Genomic DNA, 24,662 nt, shown 5'->3' on the forward strand with positions numbered 1-24,662 from the left:
GAGGAGATGTTAAAGAAACTGATCAGACAGGAAAGAGTTTAAGAGACCTCGTTTGCAATTTGATCAGAGACACATGGACTTTTAGAGCAAAGTCTTGCATAGTTGGTCTAAATACAAAAGTAAACTTGCAGAGTGTGCTGTGCTAAAATCTGGTAGAACATCAGTTGGCTCCAGTTGTTGTAAAGCCTTCATGTGTCTCCTGGCCAACAGAGGGCAGCACTGAGCGAGGGTTCAAGCTGCCAAGGTGAGGTCACAGGTCAACAACAATGGCAGCCAGGACAAAGAGGAGGAAAATCAGCCCAGCTGAGCATGTTACTGACAAGAAAAGTTCAAAAGCTGAAGCTGAAGATCTGTGCGGAAGAGTTTTGCCCACTCTTTCAGCGCCCGAGGAGAGTTTACTGATGCTGTTTGCTGCAACAAGGGGGCCTGAATGCTGCTGTAAGGTAGACAGCTCATCAAGTTGAGTGACAAGCTTCTGGGCAGGAACAACAGCAGCAGCAGAGGAGAAGAGGACCAGACTAACAATACAGTCTGTGCCCGCAGGCAGAAAAACTGGAGGAGAGGTGAGGAGAGGAGACGGGTTAAAGAAAGCTTTCAGTCCTCTTGACAATCAAAGATATTTGTGGGTTTGTGAGCAGAGGGCAGCAGCTCAACAGGAGGAGGGGGTTCATCATACTTTGAACACTTGAGTGTGTATTTCTGGCAGTGTTTTTTTTTTTACCTCATGTACAGGTGCTATTGCTGAGACGTGCAGTAGAAAGAAAAACCACACAGCACAGTCATATATCTCACCAAACTGCATAGTTCTTATCCTTGCTAGTGGAGTCTTTGAGTTTCTGGTCCATCATTTTTCTCAGAGTCTCTAGACATTGGAGGTCACTGAGCTGTGCTAATCTCAAGATACTTCATGCACTGTAAAACTGTGGTGATCAGCGTCATCCCGCAGGGAACACAACAAGTACTTGGTTTGTGGGAATGAAAAACAACGAGTAGGGGTTTTCATCCAAGAAATTGGTTAGCAGAGGTGTTGCACTCTACATGGCCTTTGTTGTGTTACAGTCTGTTTGTGTCTGTGCTCTGCTTCTCTCAGTGCTAATATTACATTTCATAAATGTGTTATCGTCACCTCTGATTTTATCGGAGGCAAGGTGAAGATCTGTGCTGGTGGAAATTGGTTTTAAGGATAGGGTCATGCTCAGAATAGTGGATTTTTCTAGAAGCAGTTTTTAGAGGACCGCATTTTGCTTATTTTGTTTTGAAAAATGGGGGATCACTTGCTTCGTGCCAATTTGTAGCCAGTGTGTTACTTTAAATGAAAATGTCTGCTCCTTCAGAAGACACAAACATCAGCTTTAACGCCTCAAACCCGTGTTATTTACGTGATTTTGTTGTATCCCTTTGGTTTGACAGGTCATCTTGGAAACCAAAGGGCGCACGGTTGAATCCTGCAGCCGTCAGCCCCTGAAGGTGTCGCCGAGCAAGGAGCTGAACTCCCACCTGCTAACTCAGAGCGGTGAGTCAGCCCGGATATGTGCATTAGTTAGACGCATGCAAATCCAAAGTAAGACCTGTGCCTCTTTTTACTTGGCTGCTTGGCATTTCCCTCCGACGCTCGGTGAGGAGAGTTCATGCCGTCGTGGCGCAGCGTGCAGCCGAGTGCTATTTAATTACCTGCTTTTGGAAAAACCGCTGGGAATGCAACTAATTTAGGTCTTGTTTGACGGGTAAACAAATGTGCCAGAAGATGTCTCCCATCACCCTCCCAGCAGAGGAGGGGGCGGGGGAGGACGAGCTTTCTACCACACATATTATAATAATAGCCGCCTGAGAGGCTCTTGGAGGGGATTGAAGGCATGCGGTAATAGTGACATTGAATGGTTTTAACTTTGCATGACACCACAGTGAATTGATCAAGCTTTGGCTTGTGCTGATATTCAAATAGCGAGCTTTTGTTCTGAAGAGCTTGAGTGTGAATGCTTTGGAAAACAAAAGCAGGAGAATAAAAGGGAAAATAAGTTTGCTTTGACTCAAGTGTTTCAGACCTGCAGGTGTCGGAGCGAGCTGAAATTTCTGACGTTCATGCAGTCAGATGTGTCGAGTAGGTTGGGGACTTTGATGTCTGACTTCGGAGCTCGAGGAAATCCTCATTGTTCGAATGTGAAAATTCTCCAATATTGAACAATGTTTTTCCTTTGCTCCCCTTTGCAACGGGGGCATTGATAAAGATATAGCTATAGTATACTATAGTAGTTTGTCTGGGTGTTGTGGAGAGGCCCTTCATCAATGTGTAAGGCGGCAAGCGCAAGGTTCTTTTAAAAATAAATGTAAATTTGAGGTTGTCATGCTATATATTCCCTTGAAAAAGCAAACTGTCATGGTTGTGTGTGTGTGTGTGTGCTTCATAACTAGCGTGCACCCGTCATAGTGTGAGCTGCGACCCATTGTAACTACCTTACACCACTGCATTTAACTACATATTTGTTGGATGTTGCGAGGAGAGTGTGCTTATTGTTATTACTGATTATGATATTGATGATTATTTGTCTAGCTTCATCTTTAAATCAATTTTGGGACAGTTCCTTTGTAAAACCTTTTATATGGCAGTATTGGTCACTAGACCACCTCTGCTATGACGTTTAGTCACACTATGAATGATTGTTACTTATCCAATGATCTGACCCTTCTTATCCTGCTTAATCAACACGATACCGAGAACCCTTCACATTTATCTGACATTAAATGTACTTGTTGAAGTGAATAAAATGTACTAATGAAAATGACTTCACTGACCATTTACTAAATGACTTCAGTGACCACACGTGTGCAGTTCCTTTTCCTTTGCCGTTGTTAGATTGTAAGCCGACAACGTGAAGTGAATCCCCATGATGTCAGAGGTAGTCAAGTCAACAGGATGTTTGTTGTTGATGAGAATGAAATTGGCCAAAATGAGCTCTCAGGTGACCAGGGGAGGGCCAAATTTAAAACTTCTACTGCGTAGTTGCCGTGTGTGCATGAACTCCACTGATAAGAGCTGCTTCATTATCATTAAGCTGAGTGAAGGAGCTAAATGATGTGGAGAGGCCAGTGGGTGGAGGAGGGGCAGGGGACTAGAGAAAAAACACACATTTTAGTTTCAGAAAAAAGTGCTTTCAATCCTGAAATCGTAAACCGTCTCAAATATACTCGATATCTGGAGTTTTTTCTTGATTTTATAATGCCAGTTAGCAAAGTAACATTGTTTATATTGCTGCCAAGAATCCTGTTTTCTGTCGACATAATGACACTAATTGCTCAAAGAACCAAATGAACCACTAAACAAAGATATTCTCGCTGCATCATTCCATACATTTCATTTTAATCAAAACAAAACAGGAAAATTGATTAGAAAAAATAAATTACTAATTAAAATGATCCGTTTGTGCTGACTCTGCTGTTGATCTGACAGCTGTTGGTTTTGACTTGTGGCGCGTGTGTGGAGAGAGCTGTGCTGTGTATGTTAATGTATTTAATTGGACTGACTCGCTGCTGGGTTCGTCTTTACGAACACATTTTTGCATGAAAAAGTGTTGTCTTCAGCCGTGATAGCGGATGTGATCATTTCGGCAACTTAACACAGAACATTTCCAACTCACACTTCCCACTTGCATAAAGTATATCTGTTTTTTTGGCTGTGTATTTTGGTCACCCTGGGAGGGGGCTCTATACGCTTCAAACTATGATTCTCCAGTTTACCCCTCTCGCGCCAGTTTTGGGCGAGTCAGTTTCTGCTTGTTACGTGCATGATGCCTTTTCAAAGAAACTCCCAGCCTAGGCTTATTTACTTTTTAATACTTGGTTAGGTTTAGGCCACACAAGTACTTGGTAAGAGCTAGGAAAGTCGTTTGGGTTTAAAAAAAGAAAAATGTTTGTTACAGAACTGGTTTTGGTTAAGTACAGAAGTTGCATTACGAAACTACTGTAGTTCAAGTCACAGTCAAATTGTTTCCTCATGTAACACGAACAGCAGGGAAAGTCATGTGTTTGTTTGACCAGTCCAACGTCAGCTGACCAAGCTGCTGTCTTTGACGAGTTGGGAGTGAGAAAGGGTTGGGAAGGGTCCCCTCATTCCCTCATTACCCTTTAGACTGACTACACTCACTGCGTCCCTATCCCCCTCTTTCCCTCTCCGCCTTCTTCCCAGCAGTCCTGACCTGTACTGTTTATTTTTCCTCTTTCCCATGAGAGGAAATGTGTTCAGATTTTAGTGTGTGTGTGTGTGTGTGTGTGTGTGTGTGTGTGTGTGTGTGTGTGTGTGTGTGTGTGTGTGTGTGTGTGTGTGTGTGTGTGTGTGTGTGTGTGTGTGTGTGTGTGTGTGTGTGTGTGTGTGTGTGTGTGTGTGTGTGTGTGTGTGTGTGTGTGTGTGGATGCCTGTTTGGTTCCTTAAGGCTAACTGGCTTCATCTCACAGACAGAAAGGGCTAAGACTTTATAAGACATAAGGCCTTTACAAACAAATAAATGACACTAAAATGCGAAATACTTACCTGCAAATATTTATTTTATTTTGAAAAGTAAGAAGAGTAAGAGTGGATATGGTCTGCACTGTCTTTAAGGTTGAAAGGAGTAATAAAGTTTGTCGTTTTGGTGCCAACTACGGAGCCGCCATGTTGTTACACTTTAGTGAACGTTTTGAATATGTCCGTTCCGCGCGACGTGATTGGTTGATACTCATGACAAAAACAACAGTTTGAACTTATATATTGATTGCAAATTAATCACACAAAAAAACTGTTTCCGGTGCGTAAAGGCCTTTGAGTCTGTGATCACCATATTGTAACGATCAAAGCTGTTTGCAAGTCTTTTGGGACACGTCTTGAGTCAGGTCTTAAGTCTTTTGAGACTAGTCCAAGTCTTCAATCTGTGACCGCACATCTCAAGTTTCTCTTGAGTTTGAGTCCAGTCTCAAGTGTATAAAACGAGTCCAAGTCATTCTAGACAGTCAGAGCAAGTCAACATCAACATGTATGTCTGTGTAATGTCACTGAATGCTGGCTTTTAACATTACACAGTAACTGAGACCAAGTTCCTCGAATGTAAGTTGTCCACCCCCCCCCCCCCCCACACACACGCACACACACACTCTCCTGGAAAACGTTTTGCTAGAAAGTTTTTGCTTTCATGTCTCATGCCTCAAGCCTTGGTGGTTTGTGTGTGTGTGTGTGTGTGTGTGTGAGAGTGAGACAAGGAGGAAGAATTCAAGTTGCTGTTCATGATGTGAGTGTGTCTCTCTTTCCGTAGTGTGCTGCTGATATCTTTAACCAAGGTTAGATGTCATTTCCTCTCTTCTGGCCGGCCAAATCCTTTAACTTCCCACACTTCTCGCACTCCGCTGTGGTTCGCATTCATCCCCTTGAGAACACACAGATTTACACTCACACACCGTCATAGTCTATTTGTCCACATAAACAGTTCTTCACACATGTTTTCTCTCACTCGCCCTTCCTCAAACACACACAACTTTCTGCGGAGGGAGGTTCTGGGGAGGTAGAGGACGGGTGTTTCACAAATTACATGCAGACTTTTTGCATCAAGTGTCACCTCCTCCTCCTCCTTCCTCACTTTGCTGAACTGAAACACTGCCTCGGCATGAGCCATGACGAAGTAAGCTGCCCACATGGGTTAGAAACTCTCCAGAAACGCAGGGTTTTTCAGCTGGACTATGTGACTGTCGAACGTGTGGAATATGGCTCAGACCCCGGCGGTAAAAAAAACTCCACTGAGGAGATCCTTTAGCGAGCACGTGAAAGATTCCACCAACAAGGCTTGGGATGTCTTCTGGAGGAGCGTGAGGGAGAGGCGGCTGTCGGGTGAGTTGGGATATGATGTGGATGTAGATTACTCAGCTGGTCGGCAGATTGGAAAGTGGAGTTCATGCAGTTTACTGCAGCAAAGAAGGTAATTGATATCAGGGATGGGAGATGAGGGTTAAAATCTTCCATTACGGCTTATGAAATTTTAATGATATCAACATGTATGTCTAATGTGATACTTTATTGGAATGTCAGTCTGTCAGCATCTGTGAAGTTTTACTGTCTGTGATGTTACGGTGGTGTTTTGAACAAGCTTGAAAGCTGAGATGTAGTTCAGAATATTATGGAACTGCTGCCTGCATCAGTTTGTCAAATGTGGGCCTTAAAGGTCCTCATTTCCAGCCTGGTCTCATGGCGGTTTGCATTTCGTGACCATTTGGTAATCTATTAGTTTTGTGTACAAGGACACAAATTGTCCTTTTTGAGTACCAATGGAAAGTCAACTAGGATCTTTTTCTTGGAATTACCCATCCATGTGACGATGCAATGGTCAAAGCTAGTGACATTACATTAGATATTGAGAACGACAGAAAATGATGGAGGTAGATGGGTCGGTGTTTTCCCAAACCAAACTGTACCTCGTTACTTTAAGCCAACCATGATGTTTTTCCGAAGTGGTTTTGTGGCCTTCCGTTTGTTGTGTAATGTCGGGCCGACTGAAAAAGAAGTCTTGCTGAGTGACGTGAAAACAAATAGACCATTCGGGACGCTCAGCAGGAAACCACTAGATTGAATTTTGACTTCTTATTTTTCGTCTTGAGAATCTTTTACCATTTTTCATATACATTCGTCAAATTTCATATATGTACTTGATGTCAATGACGATTGTAATAAAGTTTATTTTATTTTATTTTTTTAGTTTAGTTTTGTTCCATCATCTGGGAAAACTTTCACATTCAAACCAATTCAAATGCACCTCTCAAGCGGTGATGTCACCCCTGCTGAGAAACACAAGTGTCCACTTCAACATCTAATGTATTTATTGATGTTGGGAGCCAAGTTTAATACGTCACAAAAAACTAAAATGCTGAAAAACAAGAACACTGAAAAAGAACCAATTTGTGGACCAGTTGGTCCTGAACAGTATCTGGCACTGTGACAGACGTTGTCTTGGGGAAACATGATTTAGTTTTTGTTGCCATATCTTTCCTGCAGCTTAAGTAAATGAACTAATACAGAATTTAACTTGTGCAAAAGGTCAAAACTTTCAAACATGTTTTAAGAAAGAGTTGGTGGAACCAGTGATGCCTGCTTGACATTAAGCTCTACTGCCAGAGAATGAAAGTACAGTTTGACTTTTGATGATTGTAATGCAGGAATATGTCACCCAGTGTAAGTGCATCTCTCTGTAATGTATTTTTGGAAACATTGAACTTGTATGGCATGGAGACATGAACCATATCACTCTTTGCTTGTTAGGAAGATAACATCATTGTTGGTTTTAAGTCTCTTATTGATTTTCATAAAATGATTAAATAACACCAGCCCTGTTCTTTTTTTAATGTCTCTCGTTCCACTTTCAAAAGCTGCAATAACATCCTGGCCGGCTCCTGCTTGTTTCTGTCCATCATGTTGGTCCAAGGCAAAACCACTAGCATGTGAGCTGTAGCTGTGACTGATTGTGGTTTCACGTCTCACTGACGCCGAAACAGTTTTCCAGTGTTTGTTGCAAACCGTGAGGGTGGCTCACTTGTTGATACTGCGGGTGCTAAATGAAGTCCTCGGCTCCAAGCACCCAGCAATCTCCTCACTGAGTGCTATTGAGTCTCTCTCCATCTGACAGATCACGAGCGGTCGGGAATTCTCTGTTCTGACACTCAACCTCCTCAGCAGGCGTCTGGCAGTGTTTCATCACCATTAACACAAAGCAGGTTTTCAGTAGATCGGTGATCCAGGGACTCAGAGCTGTGGTGTGTGGTGAGAAAATGGTGTGTGGTTTAACTAAAGCTGCAGGGAATGGTTAGGTTTTATTTCCCTGGAGGTAGTGTGTGTGGTGTGTGTGTGACTGGAAGGTTAATTCACTGAACTGGCCGTGAAAATGTCAAGGGGAACCAAAGGGCGACCTGCAGCCGTGTGCTGAGGAAGCCTTAGGTGTAAACGTGAGGGAGAGGCTACAAATAGCAAATTGTAATGCTCTTCACTGTGTTCTGCTTTACTTTACATTGGCATGCTAGCTTGCTAGCTAGTTATGTAGCCAATTTTGCTAGCTTGTTAGCCTGGTACTGTGATACCATCTTGCCGCTTTTGTGTGTGTGTGTGTGTGTGTGTGTGTGTGTGTGTGTGTGTGTGTGTGTGTGTGTGTGTGTGTGTGTGTGTGTGTGTGTGTGTGTGTGTGTGTGTGTGTGTGTGTGTGTGTGTGTGTGTGTGTGTGTGTGTGTGTGTGTGTGTGTGTGTGTGTGTGTGTGTGTGCAACCTAAGGCTGTCTTTTTACAGATTGCTTATGCTCATTACTTTACTTGAAAGTAGCTGAACTCCAATGACCCTGACAATGTAAATTCATGTTTGTCACTAAAATCACACTTTCCCATAAACACACACCCACACAGAGTTGGAATACAGCACATTGGTGATCAGCAGGCTGCAGGACTGCTGAGGCAGTTTTCTGAGCTGAGAAGTTGTTGTTTTTTTTGTCACGATGCTCACTGAGCGCTTCTTAAACCTCAAGGAATACCTCAGATTCCTTGACTCCCTGTGTGTGTTCATGTGTGCTGCTCAGTAAGTGCGTTTGTGTGGGAACTGTATTTTTGTTCTGCGTGTTTAATTCAGACAGCTGGTTCTGCTTTTCCTGTGAGAGCTGATACCTGGCTCCAGCTGTGTGTACACTTACATCTGTCAGTGTGTGTGTGTGTGTGTGTGTGTGTGTGTGTGTGTTTGGATTAAATCAACACATGACGTTATAGCAGTCATGCTCACTGATTGGCTGAGATGGATTATGTAATCCTGTGCTCTATAATCCTGTAGCACACTCGCACATTTATACACACGGGAGAGGGAGAAACGGGGAGATGGAGTTTTTTTTTTAGAGAATCACAGCAATGGTTTTGCATTAAACTGTGTGTACTTTACATACATTTATTTCGAATACCTTCCAAGCAGCCACTGATTTCGAGTCATTTCCATATGCTGTGAAAATTGTGCTATTTATTAAAAAATGCATAATGGATGGAGACGCACCATCAAATCCAACCCAAATAACGTCAGTAACGCCCTATTAGCATAGAGTTGGACAACAGATTGTATTTATCAAATTACCAAAAGAATTTAGAGCTGCTACAATCCATGATATCTAACCAAAAAGTGCAACCAGCAAATCAGGGAGAGTCTGGGTGTTTTGATGTGAGGTTGTATGAGCTACTTATCCAAAGTCAGTGTAATACCAGTAGATGTCGGTCGGCTCGCCCCCAGTTTGGAGAAACCGACAGGAGCATCAGCACGGGAGCAAAGCAATGTACTGCTGTAGACGACTCAAAGGATTTAATTTTTTTTTACCCAAGAGACTTGTTTTTAAAGATTTGTATCCCTGTTTCCTAAAAATTACATTCCCATTCAACACAACTGCATTGTGAATTACGTTTCATCATGATTTACGTATCACCAAACAGTTTCAAATGAGTCCGCAGAAGTCTGCATAGGGACTGGCTAAACCTAACAAAGTTGTTTTTTAGGGATTTGTGTTTTGTTTTGTTTCAATTTACATCTTTAACCACATGTTTCAAACTGTTTCAAACTGCAACCGCAATCGCGGAGAAACTATTTGAATGGGAACGTCATCTTGTAGGTGACAGAGGTGTAGCCGGTTTACTGCAAATGAACCTAAGAAGAAAAACTTCTTCAGATGAAGAAAACCGAAAAGAGCACACCTGAAATATCAGATTATATAAAGTATTTTGAGGTGGCTGAAGAAGCTGCTTGTTTAGGATGTGATAAACTGACATCATCTGATTCTCCACCTGACTAGCAAAGTATTTCTTTCAACCATGAGACTGCAGAACAGACCACAGAACCTCAGATATTCTCCAGAACAGATGCAGTTCTGTAGATAAAGTAATACATTGGTTGTCTCTGACTTTCCAGCACATACAGCATTTAGTCTGCGCATACATTTGTTTCCAGCTGTGCAGACACTTGTCGAACAGCTAACAAAAAGTTATTCCCACATATTGTATGGCAGATCATTTAAAATGCCATTTAAAAAAAAAAATGAGTGGTGGAATCAACCCAGTCTGCATCCACATATTTTCTTCTTTTCATAACCGAACTGTGTGTGAACTGAACCAGCTTTGCCTCTCTCCCGAGGAGCGACGGCCGTATTTAGCTGCAGTGTGAACACGGCCCGGGAGAATCGCTGCTGTAATCCTCATCTCTGTCCCTCGCTTTGTCCTCCGCTTGTCTTTCATCCCTGTCTGTCTCTGAGTCTCTCCACAGGAGTATCTCTCCCATCCGTTCTCCTTCATTAGCCCGTCCTAATATTTACCGCTCTGCTAAAAAGTTGTCATAATTCACAGCCCAAATATGGTCTTATATTCAAACCTCAACGGCGACGCTGTGACAAACAGCCCTTGCCAGACAGAGTCTGTAAACTTTGACGTAACTTTTTCCTTACGCCTGGACGGACTCATCACAGGGTGACAGGGTGGGGGTCTCCAGAAACTCCAGGTGCAAAGTGGATTTTAATCCGGCAGTGAAGACATGTGAAAAATATCTACAGAGAACTTAATGGTAAAAAGTTGTTTGTTTCGTCAGTGGGAGACAATGTGAAATGTTAAAAGGACATTTTGATCAAATCCAGATTCATAGGAGGTTTTATAGACTTGAAGCCATGTTTATGAAGTCATCATGTTTCTGCTCTTCAGCAGGAAAAAGACTTCACCAGATGCTTTAATGTGACAGGAGGTATTCAGGTTTGTAAGGCCACCATGCTGCAAGTCCTCACCGTGTCTGAGCTGTGTTCCTGTTGAGTTTCAAATGAAATCTGTAAAGAACTGCAATTGACCTTTGCTACTGCGTGTGGAACCGCCATCATGGCACATCAGCAGAGAGGCGAGCCAGGAAGTTTGATCGAAAGTTCAGTGATTACAATTTCTCCGCTGATCTTGTTCACATGTCTGCAGGTCGCCAACAGTCGTTCACAGATTCTATGTTTCTGTTTAATGAGGTGGAGCAAACTAAGCCCTTTGTAGATATGTAGAAATACAACAAATCTATACTTTTACTTTGATGGTCTAACAAAATGTCATTCGTCATATTTTTGTAATTTTGTTTAAAGTTTTGGGCTTTTATTTGTAAACATGTTTGTATACATTTTGCACTTTGTGATACTGGAGAATTAAACAAATTATTTTATTTAAATATATATATATATACATATACAGCCAAGAAGGAAGCTGGGAGAGGGCACAGAAAAACGAACGCATCATTTCCTGTTGGGTCCTTTTTCGTTTTGGAAGGAGACCCAGCAGCTACCACTGTTTATTTATATAAACAGACAACTAATTATGCAATAAGTTTACAGCTAAACTGCCTTACATAATAAAGTGGTTCTTGAGGATAAAGATAATTAAAACTGAAAATGAGAATGCAGAGAGTCACTGAGGCTCTGAGCCAAATGTGATGGAAGGAATCAATGTGAAGGCTGGTGTTTGTTCTGCAGTGATCAGAGATGGGCCAAACTAAACAGCCACTGGCGGATGGGACCCTTGGAAACACACACACACACACACACACATACTTCCCCCTCATGTCTCTGCAGCTTTGACAGAAAGAGTATAACACACGCTAAGACACAGACTCTTTATCATCAGCTTTCAAACGAACACACACACACACAGTTTTGGTTGTGGTCTTTCAACTTGTGCGGTAAATGAGTTTCTTCTCGAAGTTTAAGCGCTGGGTCATATCAGCAGAGGAGTACTAACAGCCAAAAACAAAGTCAATTCATGGAGTTATGGAACCAAACTATATTATTATAAGTTAACATTGACTTGTTTCAACAATTTCAATACAAATATGTGGAAAAAAATATCTCCCTCTTTACATGCTAATGTTTACCCCCTAATGCTGAATAGGACCACAGTGTTACAATGAACTTCCATGAACTGAAAACACACTTTGAAAGAGTTATGGTTATAAAACGTTATAAGATCAAAACACAAACAACTCCCAAACCGGACAACTTCTTGGTAGCAACCTGTCAATCACAGTAGTCCCGCCCTAAAGCATACCCTGCTTTATGGTCTGTTTGACTCTAAATGGACCATAATTTACTAAATGAACATCATGCTGTGTTGAAGAAGACTTGAAACTAGAGATTGAGACCATAAACTCATGTTTACAATGTTTACTGAGGTAATAAATCAAGAGAGAAGTAGAGTCATTTTCTCATAGACTTCTATACAACCAGAGGAGTCGCCCCCTGATGGCCATTAGAAGGAATGCAAGTTTAAGGCACTACCATTGGCTTCACTTCTAAGAAAGGGAGGTTGCAGCCTGGTCTCTCATCATAGCTGTCTGGATTTCATCAGCAGTATTACCTCATCCTGAGCATTGGGACCACATGCCTTTCCTCTATTCCTTTCTTCCTTTACATACCCACCTCCTCCTTTCTTCTCCACACTTCATTCTTTAACTTTCCCTCTCTCTGCTTTGCTCTTTTTCTCCCTGCTCGCCCACTCGGCCCTTCTCTTCTTTCCTCTCTGTTTCCTGTCACTCTGACTGTATTTGTACCACAGGCTCTGTCTGTGTGTGTGTGTGTGTGTGTGTGTGTGTGTGTGTGTGTGTGTGTGTGTGTGTGTGTGTGTGTGTGTGTGTGTGTGTGTGTGTGTGTGTGTGTGTGTGTGTGTGTGTGTGTGTGTGTGTGTGTGTGTGTGTGTGTGTGTGTGTGTGTGTGTGTGCGCGTGCGTGCCTGCCTGCCTGCCTGCCTGCCTGCCTGCCTGCGTGCGTGCGTGCGTGCGTGCGTGCGTGCGTGCGTGCGTGCGCGTGCGTTACTATTCTTGATCGAGGCTATATGTTACAGTTAAAAACCCTTTCCAGATGTGAAGTAAAAAACAAAAATCCAGCTGGCATTAGAATGAAAGGATTCAGGTTTCTGGACTCCAACATCAGTTAAGAGAATATCTGAAAATGTTCCCTTTTACTGATGGGTTCCCTTCTGCATGCATTCTTTCTGAATTCATGAATATTTTACAATATGGGGCTCTCCAAATAATTTTTATAAAAAATTGTTTGATTGCCGAAGATTAAATCTGTGAGTGGGAGAAGATGAGAACAAGGAAGAAGCAGGTTTTTCTATCCAGATTGAGAATGAAAATGCTTCTCTAATGTTGCAGCAGATGAGACAGAAAGGGGCTTTGTTTGTTGAGCCATTCAAGAGCCTGTTAACACCGGCATCGACCACGTCTTTCTCCGTGAGTGAATCTTAATAGTTTTGGGGCAAATTGCAGCAGAGCAATTTTTTTTTTTACCTTTTTGAAGAATGTCTGTCTGTCAGATTTCCTTCGATTTCTGGTCTAAACAAAAATAGCAAAGGTGGTAATTTTCCACCACTTATCCATGACCACATCATGGTGGAGGCAGGCTAAGCAGGGAAGCCCAGAGTTCCTTGTCCAAAGCCAAGTCTTTCGGGAGGATCCAGAATGTGCTTCCAACACCTTCCAAACAAGGTGGTGTTGACCGTCATCCCATGGGTTCACTTGGTTAAACAGTCAGAAAATGTCCAACAGAACAAAATATTCTGCAAAAACTGCGGAGATACAATCTGGAGGTCGTCAAACCATGCACTCTTCACTCCTTCGCTGCACCCTACAAGATATGTCCATGACAATCTGTTCCTTTTTTTTTAAATCAACATTTCGAATGATCACACATGGTGACCAAACAGCATTTGATGCAATGAGACAAACGTATATCAAAGCTAAATATGGCTGACTTCTTAACAAGTGTTCATCCACTGAACACAACGCACATCCTGTATTTGCAGATCATGTGACCCCGAGGCTGAACAGCAGTTGTTAAACTCAGCGAGCCCAGTGTTCGGTTTGGTGGTTAGGTGGCTGTGACTGCTTTCATGAAAACGCAGCGCCGACCCCCAAGGCTCTTAATGGACAAGAACGAGTGTAAATCCAGCGGCCTAATGATCTGTTTGCTTTGTTTACAGCTCTGATCCGGCTGCGCAGCGTTGAAGGAAAAATGTATAGACTCTTCTGCCTGATAGAACATAACAGCAAGGCAGTCACTGTGACGAGCCAAAACGTTTTTATGTCGGGCCAACATAGATCGCTTTCTTTTACTTTCACTGTATTTTATCCACCACCAAGATATTTGAACCTGTGTGGTTTTGTAAAGTGGTACCAATATTCAGGATTCAAGCTGTCGGTATAAATGATATTGTGGAAAGGGTTTTGTGTAGACATTTGAGATGGAGTTAAATGTTCTGCTCCCACTGCCTTCAACCTTTAAGTGGTTTGTTGGCATTTTCTGTCTCTTAAAAAATGCTCAGTCCAATGCTCTGATCACAATAACACACAACTCCTCAGAGGAAGTCTGCTTAGAGGAGCAATCCACCTGTGTTGCAGACAAAAAGACAATTTAACCAATTATGTAAACATCAACATGAAAAATAGACGAAGCAAATTTACAACAACTTAAAACAAAAAGAATCATACAGTTACATTTTAACAGAAGCAAAGAGGCATATCATTAGGGTTGGGTTCCAATAGCCAGTTTAATTTTAATTTCTGCATTCGCTAAGCTCTGAAGCTATTAAATCAATTATCAAACCGTTATATCTCTACATCATTTTTTGTACTAGCGTCATTGATGGTTGATTATAACAGATGTAGATATCTGTGTCTGTATTCAGCCAAAGATCGTTCATAAGGGAATAGAACCCTCACTGTGACCAGGAGTGCACTGTGTTTTTGTAGATCAATAAGACCAACATAGTGGTGATTATCCTCGAGAAAAATCATTTAGCTGATCGTGTCAAATCTCTTATGTATGTCACATCAATGTTTAAAACTTTTGAACCAGGACATTCACTATTTGAATCAGGTAGTTAATAAAATAATACTAACCATTGACACAAAAGTTTACAAGATCAATGGGAACTGAATGACATGACAATGGTTAATTTGCAGGAATAATAATCAAACCCTTTTGAATTGTGTTTTCTCCCATAGTTTACTTGGGCTCAATCAAAAAATTTTCATCTACCTTTTGTTTTTCTCTAATGAGCCTATTTAAAATTTTTAGTAAAGCTTGTCGACACATCGTTAGTTTATAAGATCCAGCCGGTCAGTGGGGTTGACAGGGTTAGAAAACGACTGCCTGTTTCTCCACAGTGCAATACAATGAAAACCACCTGAGGTTGTATCAAAGCAGTGGAGGGACAGGGCTTTGAAAAGATGTCGGAGACAATGTGCATTTGCACATAAGTTTCCGCATGCATGCACATATCAAGTTGTAGCTTGCATAGTTATGATTAATACATTTGATTTACTCTGCGTGAAAGTGTGTGAAGCGATCAATGCGTGAGAGTGAAGGCTGAGAGAAAGGACATGATGAATTGTTTTTCCTTCGTCCAAAAGTCTGCCATGTCGACCAGCTGACAGATAGTAACTGACTTACACACACGGGAAGATTATTTTCATGCAATTCATTTGCACGTCGTTCTACTTATTTTGAACTGTTGTTTTTGTCATGAGTACTCTGCTCAGAACGTGATCACGTCCCGAAAAAGCAAATTTCTTTCAGAAACACAGCTTGCACGCTGCGAATAATGACATCAACCAATCACGTTGTGCGGAACAGACTCATTCAAAATGTCCACTATAGTATACAACACCTCAGAGGCTCCATCGTTTGAACCGAAAAGGTAAACTGTTTTATTCAATTTAACCTTGATAAAGGCAACGCAGACCAGATATATTCCTTCAGTTCGTACCTTTCACAATAAAAGCCCTAGACATATACACTGCGTAATTGTTTACTAGATGGAACTAAAATTCACTTTTTAGCATTTTGCATGAAGGAAACTCGATAGAACAGCTTAGATCCCAGTAGTTCCTCTATTCAAACCTTTTATTAAAAAGATGCTGCTTTACATTCTAAAACCAGCCACTGGCAACTTGATCAGCTGAGTCGCAGGCGACACCATCACATTCGGCTTGAGTCGACCTGAGGCTTGCTACTTAACACCGCTGCAATTTGTTCCTGCAACGTTGTAGACCGGTTTTGATTCGAAATGACGCAAATCTTCAGTCTGAACTGCTTTAAAGGGTTTGCTGAGAGAATGCGGAAGATGTAATGTAATGGTTTGTTTGTGCATTTCAAAAATTGAAATATCAGCATTTTGCTAATTTGGTGCCTTATGTCTGTTTGGAAAGTTAGAGAGTTGTTGAGAACGGTTTCGGGAGAGGGGGTTTCAGATGTTGTTTCTACCCATCCAGCAAGCACTCCGTTTGAAGAATAACGGGGCCTTCATAACCTCAGCTTTCTGTTGAGATTGTGTCAAAGAGTTTGATGATTTAACTCATTTTTGACACTGTGATTTGTGGTGTTGTACTGAATTGCATTGCAATGTCAGCTTTACTACCATAGTACTTTATCTACAACCTCAGACAACATCAGTTGAATGAGCCCCGCTCAAACTTTACACGACAAGTATCATAAATAATTATTCCAAGGCCTCAGAGTCTTTGAGTTGAGAATGAGACAATATCTGCATTGTCAGATCCAGGCGCTCTTCAATTCTTGTCTGTTTCAGCCGCTGGGAAATTAAAATTCACAAACTTTTTTTTGTTTTACCTGTCAAACCAAATCACCCTGTGCCTTTTGGTGCTCATAAGCTGATTAGCTCGTCTTGTTGTTTTAATTAATCCCTCATGCGCCTCCTGTGTCACTGTTCCCCTTCTTGCTACAGGCCTCGTTTGAAGTAAAGCCCCGCCATGATTTGTTTCGTGGTTTCCATGTCCACAGAATGTTCATAAAGGTGAGCTTTTGTTCAAATTTGGTGTAGAAGAGTCAAAAACTAGAAACCAGCCATGTACCTTGCTCTTCAGTTCATGCAGCATTTGACTGCTGCTGCTTCACAGCGAGAGCTTCCTCCAGCACGTGTGCCTACCTGGATGGAGGTTATGTTCATTTTCATATCTATGAAAGCCCCCCTGGATTCAGTCATTTGTGTATCTGTGGCTGAATAACTTTCCGTGCCGCTTCCCAGGAGAAAAAAAAAAAGAAATGGCTGTTTATTTCTTTCTCGCTACTTTTCCAATCTCGTGGGAGGGACACATGATAACGGCGCAGACCACAAATTGGTTGGGACAATGCAGGACGGCAGCATTGTGTCGGTGAGGCGGACGGCGGCAAGTCATCTCGCACGTTGCCCCCAAACAGACCTCATTTCCCCCTTCTCTCCGAGTTAGCATGTACACCGTCTGGTGCTGGGTGAGAGCATTCACTCTGTGGGGGAAAAAATGCATTTTTTCTTATTAAACCTCTTTATAGAATTAGAAGGTATAGACCGCTGGATGTATTATGTAAATATTGTGTCTAGAGTATTGAAGTGATATCCCGTCATTATACTGCTATGGCAAATTGAGCAGACCATATTGGTTTTTGAGAAATAATGCGTCTCCCATCGCTTTCTGACTTTCATCATAAAACATTCAATTCAAATTGTTCAAGTACAAACGTTCCACATATTTTGTTTCTTGATCAAATATTCTATATCTTTAACAAAAGCTTGTGTTTACTGACACTAAAGGGCGGCACACATTGGTGGCATTTGACGCACGTCGGCAACACTTGCCTATTGCTTTCAGTTTACGCTTGCAAATCAACAGCATCTTGTCCTGATGTCCTTTTGTCTCTCTAGAAAAGCAAAATCGGTATCTGCATATACATCTAAATATAGAATTAAATGAAAGATCATTCCTTTCTGGACCCATCACATGTTGGATCACATCCTGGGCTCATGGACAGTCTTCTTAGTGCTACATGTCCACATGAGATTATTGACATAATGAGCATTTTTTTGTTTGCCTTAAGGTCTTGATATTACGAACACAACGGTATGTAAATGAGTAGTAAATGTAAATAAAATGAAATGGTACATAAGCGGCACATGGTGACAGCTTCATTCAGAAACTGCGTGAGATAAGATAAACTCAGTGGTCCATTCATGTGTGTGTTGTGGAAGAATTACATTAGAATAAGTGGAAAACCTCATATGTGATTTTTGACCTTCAACTCTTTCCATCATTCTGACCAAAATCTCATCAAGTGCTTCACAGTATAGATACTCACATCGTTCTTATCCGAGTGCACAGCTCTCCAAAACGTCATCGCATCCCAACAGTGGACACAAAATGTGTGGGCTTCAACACACTATCTGCTCAGCCCTTTAATGGAACGGACTGGGCTTTCCTCAGATAGCCAAAAAAGTTTGACAGTTCGGAGAGAAGCACTTGAAACTTTACAGTGAATTAATCACCACTGCAAACGCTGTCACAACAGCTATATTATACCTTTTGTCAATTTCAGTTTGTGATTTCTATAGCGTACCGTTTTTATAGTTTTTCTTTGTGTCCCTCCCCACTGAACACTGTGCAATAGGCTAATCCATCAAGAACTGTTCATTAACTATTTTATCTATTTATTTATTTATTTATATGACTTTGCTTTTAGGTAATCTAATGTATATTTATATTAATACACCTGAAGTTCCCCCAAGGGGCTGAATAATGTGTCTTCTATCTAGTATATTTATTGCCTTCAAATAAACCCATGTGACAGATAAAACATGCTCGACAACTGACAGCAGCCGCTCCACCAAAACTCGCATGTGCGCAAGTTGTGGCTAACTTCGGGGCTAACATCCTTCACTTTAATCAGCAGGGGGTGAGCAATGCAGTGTAACTTGGCTTGGGTCTTGAGGAGTTGTAGCATTTATGCACTGACAAATCGACTGTACGTACACTGCACTGCTTCGTTCACAGCTATATGTGTGTCATGCAATAAGTTGCCAAAACAATGAGCTGAAAGTCGCTAAACTGCTTCATAATGTGAGGTTATTATTCTCGGTGGGTTTGTCAACGAGTTTTAATGCAAAAATATTGATCAATGCAGATTTTTGCAGATCAATGCAGCTATTTTTTTATATTTTTGAAATGATGTCATACTATTGCAGTGTGTTTTACTGTTACGAACCAAATCACCGATCCAAATTCCTTGTATGTGTAACGTACTTGGCAATAAACACTTTCTGATTCTTTAAGAGTTTCCTCTAATAACCGCTGCAGTGATTCTTCTTCTTGGTCTTAATTTGGCCTTCCTCTCTGGAACTCTGTCACTTGACTGGTGATGTTTGAAAACTGCCAGACATCTTCTTTTTTTTTAGCGAGTGCTGCTCACTGGTGTTTAACATGTGCAGCAGTATTCTGACGAAGTTACCTCTGAGACATTTTTCATAACTTATATAGGTCCTGTGTCTCGTCAAGACCGTCTCTTGCTTTTTTCATGTCAGCTTGACCACCGCTTTATTACATCATTCTGACTTGCAGATGGTCTGATTGGTTGGTAAGTAAACGTGAATGGTATAATCATGTAGATGAACTGCAACTGGAAGCATATTGTTACAGCCTGAGCTTCAATATGCTAACAACAAACATAGTAAACTGTGGGTGTTTTGAAGGTTGTTCACCGGTTCAGCAGTAATGTATTTTAGAGCAGAACCTAACCTTGTTAGAGTGTTCCTGAGTGTCTTTGGATGGCAGCACGAGTGTCATGCTTAAAACATGTAAATATAATCTTTTCTCAGTACGTTTCTGTTCAGGCTTAAGTGGGTTTTGGTCATTCTGGGATTACTTCCCCTCATTATGTGCATACGGAAATGCTTCTCTGCATGAGAAGACAGTCAGTCATTTGATTTTTCAAATCTCTTCTCTATTCCTAAATGATCGGGTGGGCCTGCAGTTCAACCATCTATTCCTGTAAATGCGTAGTATAGTGAGAGTGTTTCGCTCTGGGGTTGTGATACTGATACACTGAAGGCTTAAAAACAAACAAAGCCTGCAAAAGATAAATTCATTATTAACTTTTCTTTGCATGCCCTGGACACACACACACACACACACACACACACACACACACACACACACACACACACACACACACACACACACGTCATGCACCTTTTCTTGAGGTTGCTGAGGAGATGGTGCCTTTTTACTCAAACAAGCTCCTCACTCTTATCAGCCCATGAAGCCATGTTGATAATGTACCTGTGTCCGATGAGAACTCTCCTGGGCGTGTTTTTTGGTGGTTCAGTACCGTGACTACCCAAGTTTAAGTGAAAAACGGTTTTCATCATCGTTCTAAACCATGAATTCAAATCTATTGATAAAATCGCTTCATCTCCCAGCTCTTCCTTAAAGGTCAGTCCACCTTAAGTGGGCCTGAGCCTGGCCGGAAGTTGTCGCTAACTTTGCAGCTAAACCCACTTCACTTTAATCAGCAAGTGGTGAGCTATATAGATATGCGAGTTTGGCTCTGAGTCTTGAGGAATTGTTGCATTTATTCACCGGAAAATAGCCTAAACTGAACACACGCTGCACTGTTACTGTCACAGCTCTAACATTACACACGCATGCTTTCTCTCTCTCCCTCGACTACCCACACGCTAACCTTAAGCACACAACATACACACTGATTTATCCCTCAATGGAGTTTACGACTTAAAAGTCAGTTTAAAAAACGTCTAAACCATTTCCTGGAATGTTACTTACATATGTGCACATACGGTCAGAGTATCAAAAATGTATAGTCTTTAACATCAATAATGTATCATATTCAGTGAAATGAAGCTGGTTAACAAGTCAGACTTGTGCTCCAGTCACTGTTCGTTCGCCTTCTTTGTTTGTTTATTTCTAACTGGCACCACCATTATTTATTGCACTGCTAGAGTGACCATCCAGACATGTTGATTTTATTAAGAGCTGCCATATGTGCTCATATCGATCTCCACAAATTCAGTATTTATGAATAAATGTCTGTCAGCCTGCTGTATTCAGACATTGCATATACGATATCATCAGTCTGATATTATTTGTTTTCTGTTTTTTTTCCTTTGTAACAAGAGAAGCAGATGAGGCAGGAAAAGTTTGTTAATTAAAGGAAAGTTGGGATGGGATTAGTTTCGCAGGTAGCAACGTATCTTTGATGATTGTTCTAAATGTTAAGTTTGCTGATCCTCGGGATCAGTTTATTGAATTCCAAACTGAATTCAATGGCAATAGTGGTTCTCACAATCCAACAAATGGCAATATCTTACTAGTTTCTAGTCAATGATCCTCCTCGTTTGGTATTTCTTTTCACTCTTGCATGTAGACTCATTTGTGCAAACTGTTCACATGCACATTTATATGTTTTATTAATGGTACCCAGAGGAAGATCTTTGATGGGTGCTTTGGTGGTTTTGTGTCTTCTACCTGCTAGTGAGGCTGCCATTCACATCATCACGGGCGAAATTCTTTCTCTGCTTTTATGGCATCATTCTGAAACTGCTAACACATGAGCAGATGCTAAATGGTTCTCAGAAAGAGTAAGTGAAGCGTCTATATTCACAATGCGTCTGAAGGAGTGTGTGTGTGGGTGTGTGTGTTTGAATGGCTGTGACAGGATTGGCTGTCTGAAAAGCAGCTCTGTTGTTAAGGAACTTCTTTGCTCGAGTACAGACTGTCATGTCATAGTGCCAGACGCCTTATGGCCCTAAAAGGAGTCGCCGTTTCTGGCGAAGACACACGTCCGTGGTCAGGTTTGTGTCTGGACGAAAGCTCCTCCTGAGCCTGGCATCTTCAAAACAAAAGCTTTATCCGCCATCGTTCCTCAGCTGGAGAGTGACTTGCTCCGTGTGCAGTCGTTTTTTTGTGTCGGATCTTGCAGCTCATGTGACATTTGAAATGAGTCCCTTTATAAAAAGGGGCTTATTATTTTCTCCTTCTGAGAAATTTGATTTACTGCCCATTCCTGCCCATCATATCCTAAATCTTGTCCAAAGTTTGTGAACCAAAGCGCTAAATTTATCAAACTGTCAATTTTACAATTGGTCTTGATATTTTGGGTAACAGGATTGTCTAAGTGGGACTGAATTGAAATAAACTCCAGTCTGTGTGTGTGTTTTGTTAGTTGGGTCAATTCATTGTTAGTCTCGGTTGTTCCATTGGATTTCTTGACGGTGAGAAAAACACAGAATGTATAGCCAAAGCGGCTCGTGAAATTGAACAGAATGGAAATTCACCCCAATTATCAGGCTAGTAAACATGAGATTTGGTTGCAAAACATTCATAGCAAGCTTTATGCAACTATTATTTTCATTATGACCATGTTTGCTTGTTGTGCCTCTTCTTTCGTAAACTTTCTGTTTTTATTTGCGACACATCACTATCAACTCTGGTATGTCAATGTGGCCTTGAATGCACCACCTTTCTTTTTTAAATTGCTCCCTTCTTGCATCTGCAGTGTTGTAAAATTGACAACAACAGTAGCAACAAAAAAATGTGCTGTGAATGATGACTAAAGCAGTGACCGGTGCCTCCTTACAATGCCACTACAGCCCCCAGATGGGGCCAAACCCACAGTTTGAGAAACACCAACCTGGAGTATCCCAACCAGGTTTCACTTCTTTCCATTGTGTAATCAATGGAAATAAAGTTAGGAACTCTATCTAAAATATATGGCCTTAAAATAGTCTGCAAAAGTGTACAAAGTTTGTTTGGTAAAACATGCAAAACCAGCCGCAGCGTCCTTATTTACATACAAAAGTATCATGTAGATTTCATTATAAATCGGTTCTCTAGCTGCCCCATGTTGTCCTGATTAGACTTTGTTTCATTTTACATGTTCATTTTTGAATGTTACACTTCACATTCTAAATCCCAGACCTGCTGTTTTATATCTCTGCTCCGCCCAAATCATTTATCTTCAACAATGAGTTTGCATTGATGCCGACAGTCGATTTGTCAGAGTTGCTGTGTGGGGTTGTAAGGTCCTCATTTACCTGGAGGACACTGTCTGCCTGTCTGAGCCCAGCTGTGCCAGACTGATTCCTCCAGACGGCAAACAGCGGCTCACAGTTTCCCTTGAAGACCTCGGCTGTGGCCCTGAGCATTTTGCATGAATTGCTACAGCTGTGCTACATGCATGGCATTGTTACTCTTTCAGAAAACCCCAGCGACAGAGACCCCTTTGTACGCTGGGAACAATTCCTCTCTGATTGTTGTGCTAAATGACTGTAATTCAGAATTGTGTTGTCTCTCAAACAGCCAGCTACCACATCATTTCTTCTACGTTTTAACAAATGAACAGAAAGCGAGGTGTTGCTTGTCTTCGTCTCGTCTGTCCTGAGAATGGAACAGGATTGCAGCAGTTGCACAGAAAGCAGCCAGGGGAGGAAAGGAGTGGAGATTTCCTTCATGGCTGTGCTGTATCTGTAAACGGGCAGCGTGACTCCCACATTAATCCTGATCCAGTTGCTCTTTTTGGAGTCCTGTGATACTAGAAACTGAGGATTACTCGGCTCCCGCTGCCTCGTTGGGGGCCCCCCCTCCTCATCGGGGTGGCTGCGAACCCCTCCACCGATTCATCTTCATGCAGCGCGAATGTGGTCGCTGCTGATAAAGCGGAGATGCAGCGCCGCCATTGTTCCCGTCAGGTTCAGACAAAAAAAAAAGAAGAGAGGGAAGGGGGTGTCGGATCGAGGTCCAGTGATGCCGCAGAGTCCCCGGCGCCATCTTGCTTTCATCACCCACCTCGGTTTTGTCACCTGCTCATCTCAGTCCCCTTTTTCACGCTCTTCCTGTTTCCTCTCCCTTGCTGCTCCACTCGTTTGGCCTCCTCTTGTTTTCCTCCTTTTTATTGCCTCTTACATTTCCCCCTTCGTCATCTTCTTTACAACATTGGTATCGCCTCCCTTTCTTCTCCTCACCTGTCTCCTCTGTAGCTGATAGAGGACAAACCGATAACTCAGCCCCAGATAAACACACGGGAAACATATTGTTGTAGAATTATTTTCTTGCTTACTTAGCATCATAACACGCTCTAAACTGCAGATAACAGCAGCTATTGCAGTATAGCAAGACTCGACTCCTTTCTGCAATAGAAAGACTTTGAGGATGTCTTAAAAACAGTGATAATTTGAATAAAAAGATTATGATTTAAAAATTATAAGATTTATCTGCATTTATTACATTTTTTATTCAGAGGACAGATGTGCTCTGAAACTGGAACAAAAGGTGACAACACACTGACATTTCCCACTTAAATTGTTCCTCATTTTGAAGCAGGCACCCTGGGAGGCCCCTCGAGGACCCATGACGTCTAATTTGCTACCTTTCCTTAGTGGAGTGGAGTGTGTGAGAACTCACAGAGCTAACTTCATGGCAGCTTTATTAAAAACGAAACAAGATGTTCAGCTGAGTCGTTTGTGATTGTGTGTTCGGTAATAATATCTGATATGGTTTTTATGGGTTTGTTTTGGAGTGTGTGTTTGTGGTTAGCAACAACAGACCTGTAGGGATTGAGATGTGTGGCGAGAGAGAGAGAGAGAGAGAGAGAGAGAGAGAGAGAGAGAGAGAGAGAGAGAGAGAGAGAGAGAGAGAGAGAGAGAGAGAGAGAGAGAGAGAGAGAGAGAGAGAGAGAGAGAGAGAGAGAGAGAGAGAGAGAGAGAGAGAGAGAGAGAGAGAGAGAGAGAGAGAGAGAGAGAGAGAGAGAGAGAGAGAGAGAGAGAGAGAGAGAGCCCAGCCAAGAGGCTCCATATCTA

The 24,662-nt window shown here is 41.8% G+C and overlaps 1 protein-coding gene across 1 annotated transcript in view; it reads left to right on the forward strand.

The window, feature by feature from the left end:
- The first annotated feature begins 5,721 nt into the window (after window positions 1–5,721).
- Window positions 5,722–24,662, forward strand: part of LOC142960313 (rho GTPase-activating protein 7) — a 76,074-nt gene continuing 57,133 nt past the window's right edge. The window contains exon 1 of the mRNA XM_076102116.1: window positions 5,722–5,845. Coding sequence (XP_075958231.1) covers window positions 5,722–5,845 — 124 coding nt within the window. The remainder of the gene's footprint in view (window positions 5,846–24,662) is intronic.

The sequence above is a fragment of the Anarhichas minor genome, unplaced genomic scaffold (genome assembly GCF_050575085.1).
Source record: "Anarhichas minor isolate MPS153535 unplaced genomic scaffold, ASM5057508v1 ptg000027l, whole genome shotgun sequence".
Lineage (NCBI taxonomy): Eukaryota > Metazoa > Chordata > Actinopteri > Perciformes > Anarhichadidae > Anarhichas > Anarhichas minor.